This window comes from Panthera onca, chromosome D4 (genome assembly GCF_046562875.1).
Source record: "Panthera onca isolate mPanOnc1 chromosome D4, mPanOnc1 haplotype 2, whole genome shotgun sequence".
Classification (NCBI taxonomy): Eukaryota; Metazoa; Chordata; class Mammalia; order Carnivora; family Felidae; genus Panthera; species Panthera onca.
The window spans coordinates 25,239,505-25,260,271 of NC_138351.1; the positions used below are offsets into that span (position 1 = coordinate 25,239,505).

Sequence of the window (20,767 nt, forward strand, 5' to 3'; positions counted from 1 at the left end):
TGGCTGCTTTCCACTAGAATAAAATAATTGAAAAATTATGACAGAGGTTGTATGGGTCACAAAAGTGAAAATATTTTCTATTTGGTCCTTTACAGAAAAAGTTTACAAATCCCTGGTCTAGGCTATGTTTCAATTTTTCACTTGGAAGAGGAGTGGAAAGAATGTGGGTTCAAATACCATCCTTCCACCATTAATTACTAGTCATGTAGCCTTAGGCAAGCCACTGACCCTCTCTGCACCTCAGTTTTCCCCTTCCTTATAATGTTGTGGGGAAGACTAGAGACTTGCTCAACTAATGGCTGCTAGAATTACTTCCGCAGGTCAGGTTTCTAGAGTTGATAGAATTTTACACAAAAATAATCTATATTCAGTGGTGATTAGATGGCTAATATAAACCACAGAGTCTACTTGACCTGCAGGGATTAGGGTTTGAACCATAATCCTAAACTCAACACTCACTCCATCACTTACTAGCTATAGGACCTTGGGCAAGCCACAATATCTTTGAATCTGTTTCTCTCTCCATAAAAGGTTAATATCTTCATAAGCCACAAGAAGCTATGTCTATGAATATCTTTATGCCATGGTCCCCAATACCAGTCTGAAGACCAAAGCTGGGATGGCTACATCAAATGTAGAATCAGGATGTGTTAAAATATATGTTCCTGGTCCCAGCCTCAGGTATTCTGATTCAGGAGGTCTAGAATAGGGTCCATACTAAGTATTGTTAGTAAACCCCTAAGGTGATTTTGTTATAGAGCCAGGTCTGGGAACCACTGCTAACAGTAGGAAATGCCATATGAATCCCCTCCATGACCTCATGTCAGCACTCCGTCCTCACCAGTATCCTGCTACCTTCCTCTCAGGTAAATGGCCCGTTAAAGAGTTCCTGCAAGTGCTACAGGAAAGCAAAATCTCTTTCTGAGCCACTGCATTGTATGTGTTTACAGAAGATTAGGTCCTACTGGAAATGATTCCCCATGTTTCAGAACAAAATCTAATCTATTCCTTAGACAGCCTCTTCCTTTACAAAAATACACTCTATAAGCCTCTCCTCATTGTGTTGGGTCAGTAAATATGAAACGAAGACTGTGGGGAGGGAACAAGGCAGAGAAAGATGACCGGGGACACCAATAGGAGGAGAGCAAATTAAAGAAGGCAAAGAGGACCTGTTCCCCCATCCCAGACCACCACCCAGCTGACCCCTGCTTGGCAGTAGGGGATAAAAAGCAGGTATCAGAGCAGGTACAGGGCCTTATGATCCATAGCTGGGACCCACAGCAGGGTTGCAGGAATGGGAAACCCCAAGTGGTGGCCCAGGATGGAGATTCCTGAGACCTTTTGGATGTGAAGGACAGATATCACTGAATCCAACGTATGTCATAAATATATATGTGCTGGTGCAGTACCCAGCTCAAAAGGCCAGACTCCCCTACTTTCTGTTACAAAATCAACAGATACCAAGAAGGATAGGCATATTCAGGAACAAGGATACAGTGGGGGTTGTCAAATTTAGTGGTATTCAAAGAGCAGCTTTCAAAGTATCTTAACACTTTCATCTGCCAAAAGCTTTTTTAAAAATTGAAACGAAATTCACATAACATAAAATTGACCATTTTAGTACATTCACAATGTCGTGTAAACACCACCTATATCAAGTTCCAAACATTTTCATCACCCCAAAAGAAAACTTTGTACCCATTAAGCAGTCACTCTCCTGTTCCCCTCTCTATCAATAGCTTTTTACAGTGAGAAGTAGATTTTCTCCACAATAAGATTTTATGTCGTCACTGTCTGAACCCAATGTTTGTCAAACCTTCTCAAAGACATAGGAACTGGGTGGGAATAGCTTTCTGGAAAGGTCTAAGGTAAGTTTTCCTTTCTCCTGTCCTACCCAGTCCAGTGGGAGTAGTGCCAAACTCTTCCACTCACACACACACCAGGCTTGTCGGTCTTATGTGGTCAATAACCATGAGAACAAGTATACATCATGAATTCTCTGAGAGGAACCTCTTTGCTCACCCATAGCCTGAATCACTCCCCAAAATGGGTTCAGACAGAGGTTGACTCTTACCCGCTGCTTCTCTGGGTCCACATAACGAATGCCAAAATAGTCCTTCTCCAGCAAGCTGTAGTAATTGCAGATGTGGTCAATAAGAAACTGTCCTTTGGTCTCCCTCTGCAAAAGAAGCACATTTAAGTTTCAACTAGAGCTCACCTTGTACATTCATGTCTAAAATGTACCTCATTCACACCATAGGTCTGTCCTTAGAGACTGGATTAACTCACTCCAGTCCCTGGAGTAGGGACTCCCAAACTCCTTTAACTACAATCCACAGTGAGAAATACTTTTTAAGGCTGTGAATGATTAAACACACACACACACACACACACACACACACACACACACACGAAACCAAAGGAAAACTAAAAAGAGAGCCAAAGAGACACAAAATAATACCCTGCATCAATGAAATGTATATGTTCTATTTTATTCTTTTATAGGCCATTTGATTTTTCTAAAGCTATTTATGACTCAGAACACTGCTTTAACAACTCAGTACCTAGTGGAGACCCAGAGCTCACAAACCCATATACAATGCACCTGAACGTTTGCTGTAATTGCTCTGTAGGTAGTCACTCATCCAGGCCTTAAAATGATCCTATGAGGAAGGTCCTCATATTATGTCTTAAGAAACGGAGGTAGTGAGAGGCTCAGCAGCTTGCCCAGAGTCCCACAACCCATAGAGAGGAAGGTAGGAATTGCCCCAGGCCACCTGGTTATAGAATCTGGGCTCCCACAACACCAATTTGTCTCCCTGGAACACTAGTGAATATACTGCAACTCTGCTAGAAGGCACAGTCTGGATGGTGCAGGACTACAGTGAACTGTATCGGATGGAACACCCTCCCTCCTACTAGGAAAGGTGGGAAACCTGCTGCTTCAGGCCTCAAAGCCGGCGCATCACATCCAGAAGGAAAGGAAAGGCACTGTGGGAGATGGCGGGGGAGGGGAGAGGGCAGACTGGGATTCCAAGTGACCCTAGGGACCTTAGGCAAACTTCACAGCTGTTTCACATGGGCAAAATGAGTTGGTTGGATTATTTTTCCTTCTAAAATTCTAGAAGTGAGAGCTTTGTCAGCCAAATCTGATTAAGATGAATACCATTACCACAAAACCCTGTTAATATCAAGGACTCTTCCAAGCCCTCATCAGGATCTTTGATAAGATTAATTTCTGCTTCAATCAAAGTCGCTGACAGACCCGAGGAATATTTTAGGGGTGGAATGTGAACTATAAAAATAAATGAAGAAATTAGAGATATTAAGTGAGCTACTCTTCTAAGCTACTAAAAATAATTTTGGAAGATCAGATTGATCTGTTACACGATTATCTTTTCATTAGAAACTACCATCATCAGTTCAGGAAGTTGATGAAAAAGCCACTCACTGATCTGGGATGCGCTGCATTGAATAAAGGACTGCGGCATATACGTACATAATATGATATGAAGCCCCAATTCTCCTCAAATTACCTTCAGTTTAATTTTGAATAAACTGAGCCTTTACTTCCTTTAGAAGAGGAAACCATCTGATGTAGCTCAAAGAGGGACAAAGCATCAAAATGGAATTTGTTTTTAGATTTCTCTAATTGTGTTTAACCCAGGAGGCTCAAATGACAAGCTATACCTGATGACTGCTGAATCTAATGCCCAGAATATAATCGATGGATTTAGTTCCTTTTACAGATTTCCTCTGTAATGCATCCATAGTTAAGAGGCTGCTGAAGAATCAAATCACCGAACACAACATGAGTCTATCATTTTTTATGATGGGATTGCTAAGCTCTCTGCATTCAGATTTGCTACGGTGGACTGCCCCCACCATATGTGAGACACACACGATATGTGGGTCAAAGCAATGCTTTGCAATGATGTGGGATTAAGCAGAATTTGATTGGGCCTGGCAGCTAGCATTTTGCCCTGAAGATGTACTCAAAAGTGCAACAGAGATTTTTTTTTAAATGACTGAACACATCAACCAATACATACTCTCATACTACGTAAGACCCTTGAGAAAAGGAAATGCCATTGTAGACTATGTGTTGACTGAAATACATAAATGTGGCTGAAACAGAAATCAAGATCTTCCACAAAAGCAGGGGAGGCCAGTTTCCACGCTTCCAGGCCACCAGGCCCCTGTCCCTGGGAGCACTGCCCACAGACCAGCAATCCTGCAGAGCAGTGGCCTCAGCATCACCTGGGAGGGAGCTGGTTGGAACCACAATCTCAAGCACCGCTCCGGACCAACTGAAGCGAATGTGTACTTTAGCAAGATCCCCTGGTTATTCACATGTTCATTCAAGTTTGAGAAGCACTGGTCCAGGGGAATTTCCCCCATGTGTGAGAAGTGCAAAAATTGTACCTGTCTCCAGACGTCACCAGAAAACAAAGCCCAGTTTCCCCTTGAGAATGGTCTACTCCTCAAGTCACAAAAATGAAAGTGTTTTCCATTCTTAAGAACAAACACTGCCTCTGCATCTGCAGGCTACAAGCCAGCCTCGTCATCTTGAGATGCTCTGTGTCGCTGCCTCTTGCCAAGAAAGCCAGCGTACAGCCTCATGTTCTGCTCTGCTCTGCCTGGAAATCTGGACAGTGTTCTTAAGGCGTTTAACTTCCTATTATCATTTCTGTGCATGAAGCCCAGTTCTCACACTAAATAAAAGACCACCCGGCCCAGTACCAAGGGTCAGAGGAGCCTATTCAGGGTCAGCTGTGTGAGCGGGTCCAGCTGCCAGTTCCACACACCTCACAGCAAGGAAGGGCCTTGGGGTGAACACTGGTTCTGTTCCCAGCCCCAACTTCTGGAATTCTCTGGAATTGATTCTCTGGAATCCACTTGCTTCCTCCTGAGCTTCCTGGACATATAAGCCACTGTTCACCACCCTGACTTGCTGCCTAAGCCAGTGCCTGGCACGCTGGAGGTTATCAAATGACTAAATGAGGCATTGCTTTTTCTCATGGAAAACCTGGGGTCTAGGAACTAACGGTGGGCCTCGGGAAGACACTAAAGTCCCTGCACTGGAGATTCCACAAGCATAGCAGAATTAGCCAACTCTCCCCAAAATTCTTCAAGGTCTATGTGGAGAAGTGATTGTCAAGAATTTCAAGTAGAAGGACTTCCTTTTAATGTCAAAATTTTTATTCTCCCACAAGATAGCAGCTGTACGTTCCATATCAACTAAATGGGGGGGGGGGAATCAAACAGCTAATATAAATTCTTTAGAACTATTACCTAATTGTGTTTTATCACAACAGGACAGAAGAAAAACATTAGGACATGTAAGTGTGTGATCCGTGCTTTAAGAAAGTGCCTTAAGTACAGACTTTGGATGTTGTCTCTAAATGAGGTTATACAGTCTCAGAAATGCACTAACAGCATTGGAAAAAAAAAAGAATGTATTCATCACACACATTTAAACTTATGTCCCAATACTGGTCCTCACCACCTGCAGTACATGGTGAATTGATTTACATATACTGTACTTAAAATATCATGAATATAATTATAATTTTTTTTCCGTTGTCATTTTTTTTAATGTGTTAAAAATCTAAACCAGGGCCCCTGAATGGCTCAGTCGGTTGAGTGTCTGACTTCGGCTCAGGTCATGATCTCGCAGTCTGTGAGTTCGAGCCCCACACTGGGTTCTGTGCTGACAGCTCAGAGCCTGGAACCTGCTTCAGATTCTGTGTCTCCCTCTCTCTCTGCCCCTCCCCCGTTCACGCTCTGTCTCTCTGTCAAAAATAAACATTAAAAAAATTTTTTTTTAATCTAAACCAATGCTAGTCAAGATATGGTCTATGGATCGTGTAAGATTGTAAACTCTTTGTTACTGGTTCTGCATGAAATAAATGCAGAAATTAAGAGTACTTTATTTTCATTGCGTGTGTGTGTGTGTTTCAATGTTTATTTTTGACAGAGAGAGAGAGAGACAGCGCAAGTGGAGGAGGAGCAGAGAGAGAGGGAGACACAGAATCCAAAGCAGGCTCCAGGCTCTGAACTGTCAGCACAGAGCCCAATGTGGGGCTTGAACTCATGAACCATGAGATCATGACCCGAGCCAAAGTTGGATGCTCAACCAACTGAGCCACCCGGGCGGCCCTCATTATGTGTGTTTTTGGGTTTGTTTTAACAAGCATTAGTCCAAAACAGATTGAAGAAACAAAATCTAGTACTGGTCTCACCACAGAGTTTGAGATGCTCAGATCTAAACTGCCACCAGGTTCTGGGTTCTGTTTGGGCTTTCTTTACTCCAGGAGCCTCAATGTGTAAAGAAAGGGGTCTGGGTCCTCTCTCCACCTCCTCTGCCCATTTTGTGACAATTCTTGGAGTGTGTATTGATCCCTGAATTTTTTGCAATAATATCACATTCACTCAGGACCCCCTCCCATAGCCTGAAAAGGAACCTAATTTTTGTAATCCCAAACTAGCCTACTTTTCAAAAAACCCATCTCTCCTCCCCACCCCAAAGTATGTACTGGAAGGAAAGAACAGGCCACTATGTTAGAGTCTGTTTCCACCACTTACCAACTGGCTGACCTTAAGCAAATCATGAAATCTGAGACTTCGTTTCTTCTTGTGTAAAAAAGAAATAATGGTAACTTTCAGAGTAATCCATTGGGGTGGATTTGAGACTCATTTATGTATTTGTTAAATATCCATTATGCAAGACACTGGGACAGGGATTAGAGATCGTGAACAAAACAATTTATAATTTCACGGATCTTAAGATCTGGTTTGTAAGATGTGAAAGCAGTTTGCAAACTGCAAAGCACTATACCCCAGTAAGAGGTCATTACCAGAAATATTAAGAATTATCTGAATCTTAAATCTTTGTATCCGATTTCATAGATCCTTTTAGATACAAAGAAAGTGAGAGTAATAGTATTTGCCTCCCAGCATTGGCCTCTTGGCAAAGAAAAAGTGAACAAAGAGACAAAGAACCCAGTTCTGTTGCTTAATTCCTTTTGCAACTAATTGAACTCAATTTTGTTGCTTAACTCCTCTTGCAACTAAATGCTGATGGTGCATTTACTTCGACTCCCTAGTTCCACTGAAGCAAAACCAAAATATTTGTGCTTAAAGAAGAAGAGCAAGAGAACTCAATTGGCTTAAATCAGCCATGGCTTGCCTTCAGTGAAAAAGCATGGCATATTTCAATCCCTAATTCCTAAAACTCCAAAGCAAGACATTTTTGCTACCGTTTAGACACTGGTTACATGAGGAGAAGAGTACCGGTCCAAAACTACCCAATGTATTGCTACAAATCAAGGTGTAGAGTTAGAACAGCTACCTTTAGGGATGAAATAAATATCATGATAATTAACTATTCCTTGAACATTTATCATACACCAAGAACTATGTTACTTACTTTGCACTTAATATCCTGACAACCCACTGAGGCAACTAATATTCTCCCCATGTTACAGATTTTTAAAAATTGATTCAGAAACATTGTTTGTAAGGATGTCAAACCCTGATCCAACACCTATGCCCAAGATATTGGAGGAACTCAATTCACCTATCTGCTGCCATTCTCTAAGCAGACACAGAAGAAACAATACAAGAATTTAGGGGCAGTCAGTATCAAGTACCCCGATTCCTTGAATTGAGACACTGGCAGAAAAGGGCACTGGATTATCCACCACAACACCAGGCCTGGACAGCTTTATAAAATACAAACCCATTATAGATGCCATTGGTTAGTTGCCCAGCATCCATACACCACTTTGTCATTCCTAATAGAACCCAGATTTTGTTCAGATATGTACATGCATACACGCAAATAACATACATGCACACAACTACATGTGAAGTCCCTGAGCTTCAGCAAACTATAACTCACCCCTAACTCCAGGGATCAAGCTTGGCTTGAATCCCACCCCTCTTGTCTGATTGGTTCATGAAAGGACACATGACCCAGTCTAGGCCAATGAGACATGAGGAACAACTGGAGTTTCTGGGATGGCTCTTGTTCACTCTCTTGAGAGAGCTTCAGGAAGACACTTTCTCTTCCCTCTGGATGTTGTTATACAAAGGGGTGGAGGCCTGGAACTGTTGTAGCCATGCTAAAACCAGGCTGAGGATGAATCCAACAGGGCAGAGCAAAAATAGTCACAGGGAAATAGAATCTGTGTCTTCAGATTACCAAACATGATGCTCACTTTAAGTGTGAACTTCCAGGATTGCCAACAAGATTCCTTGTTGTTTCAACTAGTACAAATTGGTTTTTCTGCTTGGTGCACTCAAAATTTTCCACTCGAGAGAGAAAGTGAATCAATGCCTCAGGCCAAGGCGAGGAGTACAGAAAAGACAATTTAGGGCCAGTGGGAAACACAATCACAGAGATTATCAACTAATGAGCCAAGGAGTGGAGTCCATCTACCATGTTTTACTTGACCAACATGGTGTCTCTGCAGCTTTAAATCGGGATGCTGCTCAGAAAATCTGTCTGCTAGATGCTCTTGAAAAGCTGGAGGGTCTGGAAGCTGGGCCATAAAAGTCTGTTGGAGCTCAGTATCAGCTCCCTTTTTCCATGGAGGGTGAACCTTGCAGTCTGCAACATTCCCACCCATTCTAGTATCTTCCACATTTTCCATTCCCCACACTTCCTTAATCCCTAGAAAAATTTGAGTTTACAACCCTGATATGAGGCAAATTAGAGGTTTTCAAAAGTGTTCCTTGAGTTTTCCTTGGAAGTGCTGGAGAACCACAGCCAGAAAAAGTCCTCAGTGGACATAGCTTGAGCCATGTAGCCACTGAAGTCCTAGGACCCTTTGGCAGGGAAGAAGAGTTCAACATAGACCAGAGACTTTAGGGAGGACCACTGGGATAAGGGGAGTAGGCAACAACCTTAAGAATCAAACACAAACCCAGCACACTAGGAACAGTGCATTCTGGGGAAGGTACCATGGCCCCCACTGTAACAAACAGAAGTGAAACTGCCAGACTTTGCTTTCTGGTAATCAACGCTGTAAGACTTGTCTGAAGGGCCCTGTTGCTTAGCTCCCTATGTTCACACAAGTTGCTCTTGAAAGGGGTGGCCTCCATACATACAAATCGGGGGAAGAGCAGAATGGTCAGTCTGCTGATTCTTCTATAGGGAAGGAAGAATCCAATTCCCATCTGAATACCTAGAAACTCCAAAGGGGCTTCTAGACAATTACAAGGCCCTGAACAGCAACTGAGTGATTTGTTGCCAGGAGTAAGCCTTCTCCCTAGAAGTTGCATTTCTTTTGTGAAGCAAGGTCTTCAATCCATTGATCTTCATAGGCAAATAAACAGAATAATAATGAGAAACTGGTGAACTAAATTGTTCTGCTTCTACTGTGAAGGACAAGCATTTGTTAGTTTAAGAAATATTGTAGGGGCACCTGGGTGGCTCAGTCGGTTAAGCGGCCGACTTCGGCTCAGGTCATGATCTTGCGGTCTGTGAGTTCGAGCCCCGCGTCAGGCTCTGTGCTGACAGCTCAGAGCCTGGAGCCTGTTTCAGATTCTGTGTCTCCCTCTCTCTCTGACCCTCCCCCGTTCATGCTCTGTCTCTCTCTGTCTCAAAAATAAATAAACGTTAAAAAAAATTAAAAAAAAAGAAAAAAAGAAATATTGTAGCTTGGGACGCCTGGGTGACTCTTCAGTTAATTAAGCATCCGACTTCGGCTCAGGTCATAATCTCATAGTTTGTGGGTTTGAGCCCTGCATTGGGCTCTGTGCTGACAGCTAGGAGCCTGGAGCCTGCTTTGGATTCTGTGTCTCCTTCTCTCTCTGCCCCTCCCCTGCTCATGCTCTCTCAAAAATAAATAAATGTTAAAAAAAAAAAAAAAAAAAAGGAAATATTGTGGCTTGATTGAACTACTTGGGCTACACCAAACTAAAATCTTTTGTACAATGAAGGAAACCATCAACCAAAAAACAACCTACAAAATGGGAGAAGATATTTATTGCAAACGATATTTCCTATAAGGGGTTAATATCCAAAATATGTGAAGAACTCCTGCAACTCAACACCAAAAATCTCAAATAATTCAATTTAAGAATGAGCAGAGGACCTGAATAAACATTTTTCCAAAGACTTACAAGTGGCCAAAAGACACATGAAAAGATGCTCAACATCACTAATCATCAAGGAAATGCAACCCAAAACCACAACGTGACAGCACCTCACAGAATGGCTAGAATCAAAAAGAAATAACAAGTGATGGTGAGGATGTGGAGAAAGAGAAACTCTAGTGCACTGTTGGTGGGAATGCAGCTACTGTGGAAAACCATATGGAGGGTCCTCAGAAAATTAAAAATAGGAATACCAGATGACCCAGTCATTCCACCACTGGGTATTTACCCAAAGAAAATGAAAACACTAACTCAAAAGGATACATGCATCCCTCTGTTTACTGTAGCATTATTTACAATAACCAAGATATGGAAGAAACCCAAGTGTCCATCAATAAATGAATGGATAAAGAAGACGTGGTGTACACACACACACACACACACACACACACACACACACACAAATCTTAGCCATAAAAAAATGAGATCTTGCCACTTGCAACAACATGAATGGACCTAGAGGGTATTATGCTAAGTAAAATAAGTCAGAAATATCATATGATTTCACTTATATGTAGACACTATGAAGCAAAACAAATAAAAAGCAGAAACAAACCCAAAGCCGATGGTTCCCAGAGGAAAGGGCAGTAGAAGAATGGGCAAAATGGGTCAAAGGGAGTGGAAGATCCAGGCTTCCAGCTATGAAATGAGTAAGTCACAGTAATAAAAGGTACAGCACAGGGAATATAGCCAATGGTATTTTAACAGTGTTGTATGGTGACAGATGGTAGCTACACTTGTGTAGCATAATGTATAAGTTTGTTAAATCACTATAGTATACACTTGAAATGAATGTATTATTGTGGGTCAACTATACTTCAATAAAGTTGCTTTGATTTACTGTGTTATTCAAATATTTCCAGATGTTTAAAAGGTAAAACCAAGGTTTCAAGAAGCTGAAGTACCTAATTCTATACATCTGCTATGTAGTAATAATATATTATGGCTAAGATAATTGAACATACAGGCTAGATTGATTAAAGGAATTTTTGTGCACAATAAATAATCATCATTTGGAGAAGGAGAAGGCATAGTTAGGACTGTAGCAGGGACCATCTACATGTAGTCATCCTCACAGCTAGAAGCTTAGTAGTATCAAGACTGGGGAAATTTTTTAAAGCCCTAAGGAAGAAAGACGGAGAAATACTGCATCATCCATGAAAAGCAGCAGCAGCCAGGACAGGTTGGCCACTTTATTGTCTGGGTCCTGAATGGTGTCTTCCGAAAGGGTGTCATAGAAGTCTAAGCGGGCATGGTGCCTTGGACTTGGTAATGTTTTCTTCAGGGTTCTTTTTGCCACTGCTACCTTCCCTGTGTTCCACAGCTTTCATTCTAAAGGATGGGCTGTGTGTCTGCACTCATAGGGTCCTTTCTCTTCTGACTGACACACAGATCCATCCCAACGCTTGAGGACTCATATTTGATGTTTCAGCTCTTAGGAATTTCTGCCACTTCCTAGTGCTCCAAATATTTTTCCTCCCCCACCTTCCCCCCCCCCCAATTTTGGGGCTTAGTGCCGTTGACAGACCCAATTGCTGAAGGCACTCACGGCAAAATAATTTTAAAGTTTTCCAACTCCAATCCTTTCTGTAATTTCAACATAGTGTCTTTTTTTCCCTCATGGTGTAGAAACCAAGGCTTAGAGAGTCTAATTAACTTACCCAAGGTCAACATAGCAAGAAAGTAGCATAGTCAGTATTTAAACCCAGGTATGCTTAATTTTGTTATACCCAAATTTTCAAATAGTTAAAAATAAACAACTTTCTCAACTTGATAAAGAACGTCTATAAAACCTTAACATCATACTTAATGGAGAGAAACTAGATGCTTTCCTCCTAAGATCAAAAACAAGGTAAGGATGCTCCTTCTCACTATTTCTATTGAATATTATACTGGAAGTTCTAGCTAATGCACTAAGGAAAGGAAACAAAAGGCATACAGATTGGGAGGGAAGAAATAAAATTTTCTTTATTTGAAGATTACATGATTGTCTATGTAGAAAACCTAAAGGAATCAACAACAAATTTCCTAGAACTAATAAGTGATTACAGCAAGGCTGCAGGATACAAAGCTAACATACAAAAGGGAATACTTTTCCCATATATCAGCAAGAACAATTGGGAGTTGAAATTAATAAACAAAATATCATTTATATTAGCACCAAAAAAAAGAAACACTTATGTACAAATAGCAAATAAGTACAAAATCTAGGTGAGAAAAACTACAAAATTCTGATGAATGAAATAAAGACTACATAAATAGAGAGATATACCATGTTCATGGATAGAAAGACTCAATGTTGTTAAGATGTCAGCTTTTCCCAACTATATCTATAGTTTTAATACAAGCCCAATCAAAATCTCAGCAATTTATATAAGTACTCTTATTCTAATGTTTATATAGAAAGGAAAAACTTCAGAATAGCCAACACACTGTTGATAAAGAACAAAGTCAGAAGACTGACACTACTCAACTGCAAGACTTACTATAAAGTTACAGTGATTAAGACAGTGTGATACTGGCCAGAGAACATACAAATAGAGCAACAGAATAGAATAAAGAGCCCCAAAATAGACCTACACAAATATAGTCAATGGACCTCTGACAAAAAACCAAAGGCACTGCAATGGGAAAAAGATGGTCTTTTCAACAAATGGTGCTCCAACAACTGGATATCCACAGACCAAAAGCAAAAAAAGAAAGAAAAAGAATATAGACACAGACATTACACCCTTTACAAAAATTAACTCAAAATGGGTCAGAGACCTAAATGTAAAACACAAAACTATACTTCTAGAAGATATCACAGGACAAAACCTACACGACCTGAACTTGGTGAGGACTTTTTGGATACAACCCCAAACCATGAAGGGAAAAAACAAAAACAAAAACAAAAACGGGAAGTTAGACTTCATTAGAATTTAAAATCTCTGCTCCGTAAAAGAAACTTTTAAGAGAATGAAAACATGAGCCATAGACTTGGAGAAAGTAGTCACAAAATACACATTTAACAAAGGACTTGTATCCAAAACATATAAAGAACTCTTAAGACTTGACAAGAAGACACAAACAGCCTACTTTAAAAGTGGACAATTTTAACAGACCAAAGATACATAGGTAGCAGATAATCATATGAAAAGATGCTCCACACCATAGGTCATTAGGGAATTGTGCATTAAAACAATGATATACCACCACATACCTATTGAATGGCTAAAATCCAAAACCCTGACAACACCAAATGCTGACAAGCATGTGAAGCAACAGTAACTCTCATTTGCTGCTGGAACAGCCACTTTGGAAGAGAGTTTGACAGTGTCTTGCAAAACTAAGCACGGGCTCAATCCAGTAACTGTGCCCCTAGGTATTTACACCCAAATGAGTCAAAAACTTATGCCCACACAGACACCTGCACACAAATGTTCATAGCAGTTCTATTCATAATTCCCAAAGTTGTAAGTAACCAAGATGTCCTTCAACAGGTGAATGGCTAAACAAAGTGGTACATCCCTACATCGAATATTTTTCAGAGATAAAAAGAAATTAGCTATCAAGCTATGAAAGGAAATAAAGAATATTTAAATACATATTGCTAAGTGAAAGAAGCTAGTGTGAAAAGTCTACATACTGTATACATACATATGGCATTCTAAAAAAGGCAATACTACAGAGATAGTAAAAAAAAAAAAAAAGATCAATGGTTGCTGAGGTGATGGGGGAGGGGAGAGAAGAATAAGTAAAGCACAAAGGATTTTTACAGGCAGTGAAGCTATCTGTGTGATGGTTTAATGGTGAATACGTGATACATTTGTCAAAACTATACAACATAAAGTGAAACCCTAATATCAACTATGAATTCAGTTAATAATAATGTATCAATATTGGTTCATCAATTGTAATAAATGTACCCACGCTAATGCTAGATGTACATAACATGGGAGAGTGGGGTGGGCAGAAAGGGAGTAGATGGGAACTCCATACTTTCTGCTCAGTATTTCTCTAAACCTAAAATATTCGAACACATTAATTTAAAAGTAAGGAAGAAAAAGAAAGAAACCAACAGAGGAACTGAGAGGATATGAACAGAAGAAATGAAACTCAGGAGATGGACCAAGAAAATAAATTCAGGAAAATGATGTTGTAATTATCCAAAATGAAGGTGGATCTAAAAATTTTCTTTCATTATTTAATGTTCCAAAGGGAAAAAATACATTTAAGTGATTCCTCACTCTAGTAGTGGAGATAAGATTCTAAGCACAGTACTTTCATAAGCAAACTGTCTACTTTAATCAATACTTCCAAAATTTAAGTACATCTTAATTTAATATCTGCCTTTTCCCCTTATTTTAGCCTGTGATCTGCAACACTCATTTCTCTAACAAGCACTGTGAAACAGACAGCCCAAGCCCGCTGGGCCCTATGGTCTCCCTGAGCTACATCAGGGGACAGAAGAGGCTGGTATCACCTCCTCTTCTCAGATTGGAATCAGTAGGCATCTGCTCAAACTCTCCTTAGTGCCTGGCACTGTGAGCTATGTTTGTTTTTTTTTTTTTAATTACTTCAACTATTCATCTGATTTAATCCACATGAGCACTAGGAGCTAGTGGCTTTTCCATTTTCTAAGAGAGGCATATAAAGCTTAGAATGGTTGAGCAACTTGCCCAAAGTCACACAGCAAGCAAATAGCAAAATTCAAGTTTGAACTCCAGGCTCTCAGAGTCCAGAGAGAGAGGACTAAAAATATTAACAGTTAGGGAATAGCACTAACTTTCTCAGAACCACAGAATGTTGGAGTTGGAAGGTACTGTGGAAAGAATCTGATCCAAACCACTCATTTCAGAGATGAGAAAACTGAAGTCCAGAGAGCAGCAGGAATTTCAACAAACCCAAATCCACAAATCAGTGCTGAAACTGAAGTTAAAAATCAAAAGTTGGAGTCAAGATGTATCAATCAGGATAGGCTAGGTTAAGCTGTAGTAACAAAGAATCCCAAATTATCTGTGGGTTAACAGCATATAGGTTTATTTCTCACCTATAACACACAGCCAGAGCTGATTGGCAGAGAAGAGCTTTTCTCATCATAGCTTAAGGATTCAGTATGAAGCTTCCTCTTGACAGCAGCTTCAACCATCACCACAGCAGTGGGAAGGGAATGTGGTAAATCCCACACTGGCTTTTAAACATATGTCACTTCAGCTCATTATCCAAAGCAAGTTAAAAATCTTTTCTGACTTTAAAGAGGATAAAGAAATGAAATTCCACCATATGCTTATAAGGATGAGAGAAAGAATGTTTGTGAAGATTCCTATACCTATCATACTAGGGCTGGTCCAACACTTGGCTTAATTAGTATAATATGCCAGATTTACTCCTTTCTCCAGAGCATTTTTTAAATGCTCACCTAAAGCAATACCATTTTATAATCCTCACACATTTACCTTGGGCATCTCTATTACAATTCAGTGGGTTTGGAGTCCATGATCTAGCTGGAATCGCCTGATCATATCATTTTTAAAAATTGAGAATACAGAGCTCCAGGAAAAATATGGCAATCATCAATTAGGAGCTTCCATTCATATACAGGGAGAACAAAGAGATCATTTTTATTTATGAAATTTTTAATGCATCCAAGAGCTTAATAAGACATAATTTCTCTTGAAATTACATACAGATGTCTACACCGAGCTTAACAGTTTTAAAACAAACAGAAAAACCTTGTCCAATTAAACGTAGAACTCCTTCAAGAACTTTAGAAAAGAAAACTGTAAACAAGGGCAGGAGATGAATTTAAGAGAATATCGTATACACATAGCCCCAATATATCTAAGGGAGTCCACACAGCTCAGACACATTTAAAGACAAGCAGGTCAATAGCAAAAATAGTTACAAGCAATTCAAGTCTTCATTATTAGTTTTTGAGGAACATTTCAGAGCACCTAAGGTTGAACACACAACATTTCCCTAACCCCCTTCAGCCTCCTCATATTTTCTTATACTTTCCAGGTTCTGTGAAAACTCTTACCCCAAAAGTCCCTCCCCAAACCCGCGAGACTATCTTTTATCTCCTACTCCCTACCTCTTCCCTAGTAACATGTAGGTTAGTAGCCTTGTTTGCAGCAAGAAATCCTCTTTCTTCTCTAGGAAAGAGGAAGAAGGAGAAACAGGGAAGGCCAAGGCAGAAGGAGGGCTTGAACACTCATGTGCTCTTAGAACTACAGAGGTAATATGGTTTTGAAGGGCATCGTGCAATGGCCCAAAACATATCACTGTCCTAGCTGGTCATGTTTGCCCAAGAAACATTCTGATAAAGTTGATAAGGCCAGACAGGGAAAGAGGACATTCCCACAGGGCAACAGTCTTCACTATGCTGCCATTCACATGTCTGGACATGGCTACCCCACAGGAAATTATAATTAACTGTGATAAGTAGTAAAGATTGCAACCGTAACAGGCCTAACAGCTACAAATTACTGAGTGCCAACTATAAAGGAGGACTCCTGCTAAGAGCTGCACAGAGATTATGCCCTTCACCCCTTCTGACAACCCTAGCACCAACCTTATTTGGGTGGATGACCTTCTAGAAATGTATGATCTCCACCCACCTCCATTCCTAATTCTTCCAAGCTGCATTTTTTCCCTCTGAAACTCTATGCCTTATTCTGGCAAAAGAGCAACCCAGCATGGTTCCATAATTTCCACTTTGTGAACGCCTGATGTCTCATTTCAATAGTGGCATTTTCAAAGATTCTTCCATCAACAGTCAGACCATTAGCTGGCCTGTAGCCTGCACTGCCCCTAAAACAACCCTCTGTGTGTTGGGGGAATTCCTGCATGTGCACGCACTTGCACACTCACACACACACACACACACACACACACACACACACCAGAACAATTTATTACAAATATTTACAGACTGGAAGGCGTAAGCTGGGTTCCCCAACTAACACACTCCCCATTTCTTCAAGTCACAAAGGAAGAAAAACATCTCAGTTATATTTACATCCCTTCTGACTATACAGCAACCCAAGTCAAGGGTTCACTTTTTATGAAACTAAAAATATAGAAAATAATTGATGTAAATTTTAACAGCCATTGTCATCTATTACAAACCAGCGTTCATCTTTAACTCTCCTCTGCACCCCCTCCCCCGCTTTATTTGTACACTCTCAGCAGCAGATAGGGGCTTCCTGAGGGAAGGAAAATATCAGTTGCAATCTACCAGCACTTTATACTCAAAGAATATTCTGGTCGATTGTTTAGCAATGCACAACACAGAGCCTGATGGCACCATTATCAACACATAAGAATGCACTGAAATACTTGCTTAAGATGGAGCATCAAGTGAGAACCCCTTTAGGGATTCACTCTTAAGAAGGCATGTTAAGATATTCAAGATACGACATTAAAATGGGGGGTGAGGGAGGAAAGCAAGGATTTTGATAAAATTCCTATTTTTACATATGTGTACATATTTATATACAGATTTACATAAACATACAGACACAAAGCAGAGAGACTTAAAGACTAAATGTTGATGGTGATATCTGTAGGAAAGGAGTTATTTTTAGTTTTTCTTTGTGCCTATTTCCTTTTTCCAGTTTTTTTGTCTTCTGTTTTTTTGTTTTACAAATAACAACTATTAAGTTGATTATCAGGCAATGGATTTCTTTCTAGTCACTTTTTATCACTAAGGTTTAATCTCTGGTTTCCTCTGAGGAGAACATACAGGCTATCCTCCCACAGTCCACTGGCTACAAGTAACCTTAAGACTCACAAACCAGCGGGGGCCCTGGGTGGCTCAGTCGATTAAGTGGCCAACATCAGCTAGGCTCAGGTCATGATCTTGTGATCTGTGAGTTCGAGCCCCGCGTTGGGCTCTGTGCTGACCGCTCAGAACCTGGAACCTGTTTCAGATTCTGTGTCTCCCTCTCTCTGACCTTCCCCCATTCATCCTCTGTCTGTCTCAAGAATAAATAAACGTTGAAAAACAATAATAATTTTAAAAAAAGACTCACAAACCAGAATCCTAGTTATTATTTTCCAGAAGTCTCAGCTCCTTTTCATCCAGAAAGGAAGAAGCAAGAGGCTGGGTAGAATGAAGATGCTTGTGACTTTGAAGTCTGGTTCAGGCTTAGAGTTCCCTGCCTCTACCAACCAATGGCCGTGGGCTGGTTAGCAACCTTCCTGGGCTTCTGGGTACCCAGGTGTGCTACAGTGGGCTGGCGCAGATGATGAGGGTCCATCCCAGACCTTAGCACAGGCATTTCTGGGTTTCCACACCCCTCATCCCAGAGGGCGGCTCCACCTTTGCTAGCACTCAGGGGGATTCATTTGTACCCACACAATTGGGGGTGGGGGGTGAGATGAAGAAGAGGCAGCTCTGGGATAAGAAGAGGTGATGTGGAAAGTGTCCATCACCCCTCCAAGCCGACACCTGCGATGAGGGCGGGACCAGAGCTGACCAAGGGGTTTAGCTTGGCAAGTATGCTGAAAGTGGGACAGGGCTGCAAGATAGGCTCTTACTTACTGTCCTGATGAAAATTCTGCCAATTTCACTCAGTCACAGATTAAATCAGATGGTAACTTATGTTTCATTTTACATAGCCAATTTATCTCTTGCAGCAATTCTACCACATTCCATTCCATATCCCCACTACACACACAAAACGCACACACAGAAGTTGGCTGCAACACTTATGCAAGGCATCAAGGGTTAGGAATCAGAAAAATAGATGAACAGAAAGCTTAGGAACTGCATGCAGTATTAGCTTTCCTTGAACACGGAACATAGTCCTTCTCTGCTTCTTCTGCCTCTAGTCACTGAACACTCACATTCCCTGCTTCCCTCCACCTGACACCTGTCAGCTCCTATCTCTGTGAGGAGCCTCCTAATCTTTCCTCACCACCTACGTATCCAAAAGTTGGAAGATGAGAAAGACAAAACAATCAGAAGCCAGTAGAGCCAAGGACTTTTTCATGAGGAGCTGAAGGGTCTTGGAAGACCAGTCTGGAAGCTTTATTCTGGGTTCAGTGCTCCACTGCAGGATTTATATACAAATGCTTTGTGGAAACAAGGATAATGGGTACCCCCCAGAGATTCTACCTAGGCCCTTTGGAAGGGAGGAAAGCCCCCACAGGGTACAACTGTTGGTTAACTACAAAGATCCAGACAGGAAGAGGAGATAGGTTTACCCCTACAAGTCAAGGAAAGGTCCTGGGGAGAACCTTCCCAGATCAGAAAACATCTCTCGACCCATGAGCGCTGCTCCTCCAAGTTATAAACCACAACTCGGAAAGTTACTTTCTTGGGCACTGAACTGTGTATGGACAGGATGTCAAAGGGTACTCATGTAGCAGTCAGTAGTTGTTAGCCAATGTCAGTAAGGACTTACTTCATCAAAAAGAACAGGTGAATCCAAAAACATTAGTATGTATCTGCTGTACAAGCAGTTGCGTGTTTTTGTTGTTTATTTTCCACATCTTCTTCCAGTTTGTTTTATCACTTAAATACTCTGCAAAATGCCCTACTACCAAGGATCCACTCATGCCACTCCCCTGCATGAACATGAAGCCCCACATTCTACCTACCAAAATCCTGTTATTGGTGTGTTTCCCTTGCCCCTGCCCGAGAATTTGCTGCAGGACCCACCCCCACGTTACAGCCCTCACGGACTGCCCACACACTCAGGGACACCTGGATCCTCCTCTGGAAACTGCTGGAATGCTGCCTGGTCCTCAGCGTTGTCATGTAGGACTATGCCCGCCTTATGCTTATCACTTTTCTCAAGCTTTTCTTAAGTTAACTTATTCGTCTTCAAATTCTTCATTGGGCCTCACCGAGTAATTCATACAGAGTAAATGGCTCAAAATAGTAAGCCATAGTGAACTGCTGGTTTTTTTACCTACCAACTTCACAGAGTCAAAAAAGTTCTGAAAATTGCCAAGTTAGCAACAATAGAATGACATTCTAATAGGAGTCAAAACTTAAGTGGGCATTAGTGAAAGTTGGGAGATACTAGTTTAGGGAATTTTTGAATCCCTACTTTTCCTGCCCTTACCCAGACTTCTTCCCCCATTGAAGGGGTAGCAGGCTCTGTAATCCCTAACCTCAAGGGATGCATGTGACAGAGTGAAAATGAACAGTTGACAGGACCTCCTGGAGTCTGCTTTCAAGTCTTTAAACCCACTGAACCAAACAGAGTAGGAGGAGTGTTCATAGCTGTTTCTGTGTAACAAACCATTCTACCTATACAATGGGGGCTTAAAACAATGATTTTAATATTATTTCTCATGGTTCTGAGTACGGACTGAGCTCAGTTGGATGGATCTTGCCAGGGTGCCTTATGTTGTTGCAGTCAGATGGTGGCTGTGGCTGCAAGTATCTGAACATTTCTTCCCTCACAGGCCTGGCCCCTGGGCTGGTTGGAATAGATAGAACCAATGGAGTCCCTTTCTACCTCTCTCCTTCTGTGCCCTGCCATCCCTCTCTCACTCTACCCCATTCCCTCTCCCCCTCTCTTCTTTCTCTTTCTTCCATGCAGCCTCTCCACATGTCTGGCTTGGGCTTCCTCACAGCATGACAGCCTCAAGGAAGCCA

General features: G+C 41.2%; 1 protein-coding gene across 2 annotated transcripts in view; it reads right to left on the bottom strand.

The window, feature by feature from the left end:
• Nucleotides 1-20,767, bottom strand: part of FRMD3 (FERM domain containing 3) — a 310,403-nt gene that overhangs the window by 154,469 nt on the left and 135,167 nt on the right. For both annotated transcript variants that reach the window (XM_060609959.3, XM_060609958.3), the window contains exon 2: nucleotides 2,075-2,179. In XM_060609959.3, coding sequence (XP_060465942.1) covers nucleotides 2,075-2,179 — 105 coding nt within the window. The remainder of the gene's footprint in view (nucleotides 1-2,074; nucleotides 2,180-20,767) is intronic.